At 31.8% G+C, this 11,615-nt stretch overlaps 1 protein-coding gene across 1 annotated transcript; it reads left to right on the top strand.

Annotated features, from left to right (window-relative positions):
- Positions 1-685: 685 nt before the first annotated feature.
- LOC139492589 (uncharacterized) lies at positions 686-11,615 on the top strand. The gene is made up of 9 exons (XM_071280741.1): positions 686-731; positions 1,192-1,485; positions 2,161-2,284; positions 4,330-4,457; positions 7,329-7,528; positions 8,007-8,250; positions 9,071-9,241; positions 10,741-10,914; positions 11,539-11,615. The coding sequence occupies exons 1-9, from the start codon at positions 686-688 to the stop codon at positions 11,613-11,615; spliced, it is 1,458 nt and encodes a 485-aa protein (XP_071136842.1).

Here is an 11,615-nt window from a genome sequence, read left to right as displayed (position 1 = left end):
CAAAATTTGGTCTGAAACATAACTTCAATACATGTGAGTGCTAACTTTTTCGAAACCATTGGTATTTAAATTATCTTTAATGAGGTGAAATACAAATCATAATTATGCATCTCAACTTATTGAGAAAAAAACAATACAAATCCGGGTTACAAACTAAAACTGAGGGAAACACATCACATATAAGAGGAGAACAACGATACACTAAAATGTAATACACACAGAAATTAAAATGGAATTTCTGGACAAATGACCGATAAGGATGATAAGATGCAAGCTGTCCACTATAAAATTGCCCCTTAATGCATGCAAAACAACTCTTGATGTTCATTTCAACCCTATTTGAAGGCTATTTCATTCTGCAGCTTTTTTAAAAGCGATTGTATTGCACAAACACTCTCATATTTGACATTCGGGCGGATGAATGTTGCTTATTGGAGAAAAGTGAATTTGTGCAATCAGCTCCTCTTGCAATTGCTAAATCAGATGCCCAAATTCTCAGCTGGACGATTGCACATATGTTGAAGTTGAAGCTAAAATGGATTGTTTATGGATTGTTATTCTTTTTATTTCTACTGAGAGAAAACAAAATCACAGGAAGATGGCTCATATGTTAAAGATATACATCTATTAAAGATATATGTTAATGATTTTTTGTTAAGTTTCCGTAGTATCTATTACTATCTTAATGACTTGTACACATAAGAAACATTCTGTACAACCTGGAAACTTCAGTATTTGATTCTTTTTGTAATATAAATCATGCAAGCAACTCAATGTTCAATTATTTTTTTCATTAATTTTGTTCTGTTCACTTAATAGCATGTATGCATTAACTAATTAACTGTTCTTGTTGAATCTCAGTGTTCCTGATTTTGCAAACAAAATTATCATAATTATATATGTTTTGGTGTACCTTCCTTCGAGTAAGGTATAATACTTAGATCATTGTCAAAAAAATTACATGAACTAAAGGTTTCTTCTATTCTAAGGACGTTTTCATTTTGAAAAAGATTGAACAACAGTCACAGCCCATACTAAATCTCTCAATATTACATGTACACGGTATAATTCAATTAAAACAACTATATTTAAAATAATGCAGTATAGTTGAACATGCATGCTACTTATGAGCACACACGACCAAATATATTTGAACACGTGACTAAAATGTACTTTCGCCTTCTTTTACAGACAATATCAGCGAAGCATTAAAGGGTCCATCTTTTGTAAGTGACTGGAAGTCTTTATCAGTAGACGACTCTACTACAGATATACGTCATAATCTTGGAGCGTATCCATTGAAGGTTGATGTCCAGATTTTGGTAACTAAAGAAAGAGTCGATTATATCTTCACCGGTTCTGGAGCAGCACAAAGGGACGATGACAAGAAATTTTATTTTGGTGGAGTCATTTATATCTATAACACAGAGATTGTGAGAATAATAGTACCGGAAGCATCAACATATGCAGGCATTGCTTACACAGGTGAACTATTTTTCAATTTAGAAACACACATATTAATGTAGCGTGACCCTGCAGTACAGCACACAACCTGTTCTTCACTAACATTAGAAGTTCTTTTATATGTGTCTAAATGCGTAGGTCTTTCGCGTAGATTTATTATAATTTGTGTGAACTATCCAACACTAAACGTACTTGTTGTCCTTTTTGATCCTATATATTAAGTTAGCCTGTAAGTAATAAAAAGATAGGATTGAGGAGTCGCAGGCCTGGGGCCATTGCATTGCAATGTAATGCATTACATTACAATTACTTTGTGATTCTTCCATTACAATTACAATTACAATTACATTTTTTCTCACATGTAATGCATTACATTACAATTACTTTGTGATTCTTCCATTACAATTACAATTACAATTACAATTTTTCTCACATGTAATACATTACACTACAATTACTTTGCCTGTGTAATGCATTACATTACACATTACTTTTTCAATATAAAAACAAAAAGCATTTCAAAAACAGAGGTATATGTACATATGTATACAGTGTTAGGTACATAGACTTCAAATACTGGTTAATTAATATGTCCATTGCACTTTATCATCATAAGTTGTTTAAATGTGATGCCATTAAGAGAACAGCGATCAGTTCTGTACACATTTCCGGCAATACTTAAAAGCCTTTCTACAGGAGCTTATGTGTGGGAAATGGCAAAAGACTTGATTGCTGTATTAGCCAAAGAAGAAAGGCACACTGAATTTGACTTCCATTATTCCAGTGCATTGATTGAAATTTCTTCACATGGCTCAGACAAGTAGATGTCAACAGCATGTACTGCACCGTACCTGTGTCTATACCCTTTGATTGAGTAGTAGGAGGCATGAAACTGAACAAGTCACTTTCAAGTTTCTTAGGTGGTGGTAAAAAAATAAATAAATTATCATATAATTTTGTTTCTAACATTGATCACTTAATCATTAAGACATCATTAAGGATTTCACAGGGATATAATAAATGTGTCATTAAAGGATTATCTTGTGAAATGCCTGAGGGTTCTGTGAGGACAAACATAAGTTGAGAAGATTTGATTGCATTAAAAACATTGTGATATTAAAATAGGTGAAATAACAACACAGACAGGACCCAAACTACAGTTTGGTTTAAAAATATTGTTTGATATATTCAATATTTCATTGAAATACATGTCAGGTGTGAATGGAATTATGAAATTTTAATCTTCATATCGTTTTCATTGATCTATATAGTTTTGTTTGATAATTTTTTTTATAAGATTTTTCATAGACCACCAAACACCAAAATATTCCCATATCATATTAAACAAATATCAGAAACCAAGATCAAAGACTTGATATGTTTTACCATTTTATATTTCTTACCTTAATGTGTGTTTTAAAGATTGATGTAATTTATTTAATACAATAATTAACTGTGACAAAAATTTTATTCCATACTTTCTTTTGTTTTTGTTAATATTTTATTTTTATTATACAATATTCTTCAATTTTATCTATTTTACCAATTTGTAATGAAAAGTAATGTACTGTAATGGAGGCATTACATCAATGTTTAACTAAAGTAATCATTACAGTACATGTAATTGTAATGCAGAAAATGTGCATTACAAATTACTTTGCATTACATCCAAAAAATGTAATATTACAAGGCATTACAATTACAAATTACCATTACCCCAGGCCTGAGGAGTCGGTATAAAAAAAAACTGACGACTAACAATTTAGCATTCTTCCGATCAATCGTATATTTTATTTTTGAGAAACCGATTTCTGAATATTTTCGTACTTGTTTTGTCAGAAGAATTGAGAGTTGATGTTAATTACATGTGTTATTGATGATTTTGTTTATTCTTTTTATGCTTCCAGAATTATTCGCCTATCATGTTTTTTCTATTTTTTTATTTTTCACAATGGTCAGGTTTAGGTATGTATTTGTTTAAAATAGGAACTACAGTGTATACGATATTGCCATATTCATTCTAGGTTCCTCATTATATTATAACGGGGGTGCCACCATGTGGTTCACTTCGGGAAAAGTTCGAGTTCGGTTGTGGACAGCAAATGATTTTCCACTGCCAGACTTTTCAGCAAGGACGACAATGGATGGTACATTGTTTTATTTTGTTATTATTTAAGGTTAATAATTGCACATTATTGCATCCCTGGAATCTTCATATGTGTCTACAAATAGTTTACCCAATTAAATACCGAAACAATAACACATTTATAAATCAGTGTGCCTTAATCAAATTTCTGAATTTATCTTGACGCAAACAGATTAATGTGTGATGGTCGTGAGACAATACCAATTAAAACCCAGTAGTAAACAACGACTCACAAATCCAAAAGGCATTTACATCATCGGTTATACATAATGAATCAGACACAACGCAATGAATTATCATTAACAAAGTTTGTACCAAATAAATGAAACAGTCTTAGACTAATAGGATGACTGTAACTGAATGATTTACAAAGTTTTCATGAATCGTATCTGAATAAATAGATGGGCTCTTTAAACAACATCAATGTAAAAAAAACATTATTGTTATACATCTGGTCTGTAATCGGAATTTACAGGTGCAACCAAACATTAGAAATAAACTAATAGGTATATGCCACTGCTGGTGAACGTCCCTTGATGTTTTATCAGCCCAGAAGTCAGCACGTTTATAATCACGTGAATAATTTCATGGCCAAATATAAATGTCATTATCACAAAATGCTCTGCAATAATAGAACAGAAACTATTTATCATTGTTTTGTTCATTAGTTTGTTGTTCTGTGTAGTCATCTTTATAATGTTGTTTGATTCCTAATCAAGAGAGCGACCGTTTATTGTAGCTAACCAGTTACCAACTTTCCGGGAATTAACACATGGTTTAGGACGATATCCAAATATGGTCACAGTACGCATTGAGCTTGATGATGGTTTTATGTCTGATGGCCAAGGTACGATAGACCATAAGATTTTTGTAATTATAACGTAATTCAATTTTAAAGTCATTTCTGAAGTTATCATATTTGTAAAATAACATTACAATGCGATTATTTAAATTTGTTTAAATGACTTATTATGTATCATTTACATAATGTACCTTGTCTTCAGTGATTTAATGCTAATAGTGCGTTTAGGGTCATTGTCATTTCCATCTCATACTGAGCGAGTGGTTAAACAAATATTATGCGAAATTGTACGAACCATTCGGCAAATTAGATTCTAATAATTGATCATCAGTATTGCTGTCATTAGGGAATTGTGATTAAGTACTTACGAAACACATATTAGTTCTAGTCCATCCAGCACAATGATGATCACAAAGACACTTGATGGACTTCAAAAGTTAAAGGATACAAATGATCACCTCTATTTAATAAAGGACATCATAATGGCGACCAAAATAGACGGATTTTTTTTCTGGTGAAGGAAAGAGCTCGAAAGTGGTCTATTGAAGATGATTAATTTGAAGAACTTCTTGAAACAGTGGTTTTCTTCATCAGTTGTTGGTTGTTTCAAAACAGAATTCATCAAATGTATTAAATTAAGGTGTCTTCCCTACTGGGCGATGTTTGTCCTCTCCATTATTGTTCGATATATTTTGAAAATTAATGTCGCAATAATACAAAACTCCGATGGAAAGTCCTTAATCAAATAAGCAAAATCAAAAGCTCAAACACAATAAACGAATGGATAACAAATGTCATATTCCTGACCATGAACATGCATTTTCTTATATAGAAGATAGTAGATTGAACCTGGTTTTGTTGCTAGCGAAACTTCAATCTTGTAGGACAGTTGCGTCAAATTCCATTATATTGACAACGTGCGTGAAAAAAACAAAAATTCGGTATAGGTTAAATTGTCAAAACTTGTGGTACAGCGGTCAACATTTTATTATCATATTTAATACTATTAATACAAAAAAATGTAACCAAGAAGCACAAAAAGGCATACATCAAATGTAACTTCATAGCTTTTTTTTTAAACGAATTTATTTATCTATGTAAAATCCATTGAAACAAGACTTCATGTCATGATATTGAACTCGTTGATAGCAAGTGTACGACACATTGGGTTTTAATAAGCATTTACAAATGTTGATTTTAATGTCACCTTTATACCATTTACAAATGAACTATAATGCTTCGAAAATTATACGAACGCCATTATGAGTTGAATGACCATTATGAAATATCAGTGTCACATATGACCATTGACATGTTTCAATTGCCACAACTGCAATCATGTACGATTTAAATAAATGTGTGACACTTTCGATTTAGATTTATTGATGATTGCCTGGGTAGCATGTGGAGCACCATTAAGTACCCTTTTGGAGAACATATAGTGTTGCTCAATGCGTATCTTTTATGTAGTGGTTTGTGGACTTGTTCTCTTTTCATCGTTTCTCGTTTATAACAATGGCGTTACCAGTTTTTATCGATTACTTGTTTTGAATGTCCGTCTTGATTTTGCTTACATTACACAGAATGTAAAGTACGACTGGTAATTTTTTGGTACCTTAATTTGTAAATAATGCATACATTGTTGATATTATTAATTATATATATAACTAATCACGATTTTATTTGACACTTCTGCTAAATCATTCATGTTGTTTAAATTGATGTTTTGTGTTTCAATAAATGTGTCTTAATACAGAAGATGCAATTCCAAAAGTAATATTAGACGCTTAAACAGTTGCTTGATATAATAAATTGTGGCTATTTTACAGCCACCATCAGATGCTCATTTGGACAATAGTTGACTCTTTCGTAATGCGTGACCAAAGATAAAAAACAAAATTTGAAATGCTGATCAAACCTGGAGGAGCAATTGCATATGCAAATCCGAAACACAAAGTTTTGTCGGGAGAGATACTTTCGTTAATTTAAATTGATTTCCACACTTGATTCCCTTCAATTTATTGTGTCTATTAACTTGAATTCTCATCGTAGGCACAACCTTCACTGGTAAACCGGAATACAACAGCTGTTATTCTGGATTATTATATGGATACAACGAGACCATGGTTCGTTTGTGGGTACCTTATCATATTTCAACAAACAACGCATGTGTTGGTGAGACTTTAGTTGTTGCAAATACTGTTATAATTTGAACACGTGGTTGTATATCCAGCAGCCAATTGTACTCTTCTTTTATTTCTTTTTTTAGAGAATCTACAAGTAATCCCATTACATATTATTTATGAACAAATGATTATATTGATAAATGAAAAAAAATCAAAATGACCTTATATTGTACTTTAACATGTTTAAGGTATTATTTTTATGCCTACACATACGATCAATTGATTAGTGTAATTATGTTAAATGTCACTATCTTACATTGTTACTGATTAAAAATGTGACCTCGCAAGCGTAACGCCATATCTATTTACCATAACTAATATTCAAAGTATAACGGTAAAAAACGAACGAGAATTCACCTACATATAAAACAATTGTTTTGTTGAAGTAGATATCGTTAGGGTATTATTTTACTTTAAAAAAGAACACTCCAACTAATAGAGAAGAATACAAAAAAAACAGTTATCTACTTAACTCGTTTAATAGATCATAAATTATACTATGTTAAGGCATATAAAACATTTTTTAGACAACAGTACTCTAATATAGTATGTGCACTCGCTAAACTATTACTTTGAGCCTTTGTAGTTAAGATAGAACGACGCATGCAACATAATTCGTCATTTACCAAATTTAGTTCACAGTGTTGCAAAATAAGCAACATTTCAGTGCATCTATTCTTCAGAAGTGTTACAATTTAATATGGAATACAATTACTATATTTTGCTTCAGGAACAGTGTGTTGTGCTAATGATGGTTGGTCGACCAGTAAGATCGAATATAGTGGAACAGTACATTTATTGGCATGGATATTAGACGAGGAGAATCATGACTACGATAGCTATTATCAAAATATCAGTATTCATTATGCAACTAACCCTGTACCGTTACCAACAATACTTAATATAGACGACTTTTTTGTTACCGTTGAAGTAAGAATAATGACATAATATATTCCGGAAAGACTCCAATTCAATTATTAATATTTTGATTTTTGGATATAACACATGCAAATTAGTCATTAAGATACAACAAAAGAATTACAAATTGTCTTTTACCTACATTTTATTCAAAAATTGTTTTAAAATGTTTTCCAAATTTCCAAAATTAATTTATCTTTTGTATGTACTATTACTAAGATATCTTATGTGCATTGTCCGCATATTTACTGGATATAAATTCATTTGAAATCTGCTTCTGTCGTCTAGTCTCGGGATCCATAATTTAATTTTTGGGATCCTTTTTTTTTTAGCATACGTCTTGCAATTGTCAAATGCCGATTGTCAAATAACATGTCGACAATACAGTGTGTGCTACAAACTGATTACTGAACAAATTTCGATACCAATAGACCAATAGATGGAAATTAAGCAGTTTTGTTAATTAAAGTACTTTTATTCATTTGTTTAGGTAGATATGTTGTCCGGCGATAATAACGGATATCGATTCCAAACAGCAGGATCAGCGATGACCAATAGTAATAACGATTTTGGTGGACTTGTATATGCTTATACAAATAGCAGTGTACAAATATGGGTGCCAAATGAAAAGGGTCATGTACAATTTGTAGGAAATGACTGGGGAGGCGGTGTATGCTCTAGTCGGGAGGATGCTGGTCATTTAGTAGTTAAAATATTTACTTTCCGAGATAATAGTAAGTAAGAATGGTTTTGTTTTAAAATATTAGGACCTGAGTATTATTTTTCTAAATTTTGACGAAAAAAAATCGTATCAGTGTTTTGTGCAGAATTGATATGTTATGATGAAAAACACAAATTGTGTCGAATAAAAACACGTTAACCTATATGTTTGGGACTTAAAAATACTTTTTATTCTAACAATGTTTCGTCCTAAAAATCATCTTTCTAAAGTCTGAATATCGCAACAGGCTAAAATTGTAGCCTACTAGAACTGCCATAGTATTCCGTACAATGCATGCCGAATGTTCCATGAAACATTATATCAATGAGCCATATATTACTCACTTGTCTGTCCACGTTGTGCTAGAGTTGATTGTTTACAAAAAGTCCCACATAACCGTTACAATAGAAAAAAACTCTTACTGAGTCAGTTAAGTAAGTGAGCACAGCATTGCTAATTGACTATTCGATTTAAATTTTTCTTGGTGTTTTTGTTTCTTTTACGGGTTTTTATTGTGTACTTAGATATGTTCTTATTACTAATTATTTTCACAAATATCTTAATTTTGAAAGTTGTTTTTAGGAAAATAATCTATATTTGAAGTTGAAACAAAATAAATACACACTCCTTAACCTGTGCATTGTAGAAACTAAATTACTGCCAGCAGTAAACATTCTGTTACACTCGGGTAGCCCATTCATAATAAGCAAACAAGGTTGGAACATCCAAAAACGACCCGTGACGTTGGTGTATCAATATATTCTTTTTTTCACAAGTGTGTACAAAATGCTATTGAAGAACGCCATATTAGAATTATAACTTTTTTTTCATAGAAACTTGTGGAATACCAGCATCGTATCCATTCAGTACACTTACGTATATTGACGTAACAAATAACAGCATAGCTCTATATACATGCACGAACGGATACACACTAACATCCGGTGATCCTGTTCATCAATGCATGTCTACACAATGGATTGGGGACCCTCCTTCTTGTCAGGGTAAGTGAGTCATATCAATCACAGAAAACATAAATAAAGGCAACAGTAGTTTACCGCTGTTGGAAACTCATACATCGGTAGAAAAAACAAATCCGGATAATAATCTAAAACCTTGGGAAACGCATTAAATATCAGAGGAGAACAACAACGCAAGATTAAAATGTAACACACACAAAAACGAACTAAGCATGAGACAAAATCCGATCAGAATAACAAATATAACATCAAAACTAAATACATGTGAATTAGGAATAGAAAAGAACCGTAACACGTCTTATAGCAATGCGAATTCACACTCAAACAAATGAGGTAACAAACGACAATACAGAAACACAACGTTACAATGTAACACACACGAACTATAATATAACAATGGTTATTTTCCTGACTTGGTACATGACATTTTTTAAAGAAAAAAAAGCTTGGCCAGCACCTGAAAAGGAAAGGAACAAACATTTTTGATTTCATTCAATTCAGTGGTTCTCTTAAAGAAGAAATTTGTATGTATTTTCCATATGGTCCTCTGTTAAACTTATACCCCGTTGGCGGCCATCTTGGATGATGGATTGGCTACAAAGTAACAACACTTGGTCAACATCTCATAAGGAACATTCATGCTATTTTTGGTTTCATTCCATTTAGTGGTTCTCTAGAAGAAATGTAAATGTAAAATGTTAACGACGACGACGGACGACGACGGACGACGGACGCCAAGTGATGAGAAAAGCTCACTTCTAATGTTGACGAAAGTCAGTTTTAATTTGGTGTATTTCCCCGTAGAATGCCTATATTCTTACTTTGTCGTTCAATGACACCATTTACAACAACTGGCCTCGGATAATTTATTCAAAATATCAAGCAAAAAAGTTTGGAACAACCCAAACAATCCATGACGTTGTCGTATAAATTTTTCATATTTTAATACGGGGTGTGTACTAAACGCTTTAGATGAACGTCATATTAGAATTATACTGTTTATTTGCAGACACTTGTGGAATACCAGCATCGTATCCGTTTACTACTTATACGTATACTGACGTAACAAATAAAAGCTTAGCACTATATACATGCATGCACGGATACAAACTGACTTCAGGAGATGTTGTTCATCAATGTTTATCTCCAAAATGGATCGGAAACCCTCCTAGTTGTGAAGGCTAGTCACTCAAATCAATCACAGTAAACATAATAGTTTTCCATTCAAATTTTCATCGCTTTCTTTTGCTATAATTGTTTTGAAGAATTAAACATTAGTCAAGAGAATAATTTAAATATTATCACATGATAACATTTAAATAGAAAAATGTATGCAGACCAGTAACATGAATAGATATATTTTGTTCACCAGAAAAATTACTGTAGCAAATACTACAAGTATATTGCATACTTTTATTTCTATAGAAACGTGTAGAATACCATCATCGTATCTCTTTACCACTTATACGTATACTGACGTTACAAATAATAGCATAGTTATATTATAGTATCTTGTATTTCAGTAGACACCTGTGGAATCCCAACATCGTATCCATTCTCCACAAACACTTACAGTCATCTTACAAATAATAGCTTCGCTATATATTCGTGTAAACAAGGATATGAAATGATATCCGGAGATACGGTACACCAATGCTTTTCACCCAAATGGATTGGAACACCTCCTAATTGTCATGGTTAGTAGTATGTACCAAAAGATCAATATCGTATGGAATGAATCAAAATTGTCTTCAATTATATCATTTGTGTCTAAAATGCGCTTTAATTCAAAATATCAAGTGCCCAAGAATCAAGAACCAATTTAATATACTCTGATTTCGGGTGAAAAGAGAAATGAAATATATATATATCATCGTCAGTTGCAATCAATCTTCCCATTTAGGGTTTATATCATGAACCGTTAGTATTTAAACTGCAAATAATATCCCTGTTATGGAGCAAAAATGATGCATTCACAGGTTAATTATTCAACATATAGATGAGATTGAAACGAAGTTAGTCTTGACTGATGCACAAACAAAGAAAAACAAACTAAAGTTGAGTCAATACAAGCAATAAATTATACATTGGTCCTCAGGTGTTACATCAGTTCAACATTTCCGGTTGAAATTTTAGGGAAACTATAAAAACAGACTGCAATTCCAACTGTGCTTTTTGTGTAATTGGAATATAGAATTATTGTTACCATTAAACATATTTTGTCTGGCAATAAATTTTTGTTGAAGTTCAGCATCTGTTTGTTTGTGCAATATATATATATTTATACTTTCAAACAGTATTATGATGTTAAATTCGATTAGTGAAGGAGGAGTACCGAATCATGTCAAGAGATGTAAATCCTTCAACAACTCTTAGAAGGTCTGTAGAAGGAGTATAA

Source organism: Mytilus edulis, chromosome 10 (genome assembly GCF_963676685.1).
Source record: "Mytilus edulis chromosome 10, xbMytEdul2.2, whole genome shotgun sequence".
In the NCBI taxonomy this organism is placed as follows: Eukaryota; Metazoa; Mollusca; class Bivalvia; order Mytilida; family Mytilidae; genus Mytilus; species Mytilus edulis.
This window is presented reverse-complemented; position numbering and strand designations above follow the sequence as displayed.

Bases quoted from the DNA above. Each gene is read 5' to 3' on its own strand.
- LOC139492589 (XM_071280741.1), top strand. From the start codon at position 686: ATGACTTGTACACATAAGAAACATTCTGTACAACCTGGAAACTTCA. The intron at 4,458-7,328 runs GTACGATAGACC...ATTTTGCTTCAG, and splicing joins TTTTATGTCTGATGGCCAAG to GAACAGTGTGTTGTGCTAAT. The intron at 9,242-10,740 runs GTAAGTGAGTCA...CTTGTATTTCAG, and splicing joins GGACCCTCCTTCTTGTCAGG to TAGACACCTGTGGAATCCCA.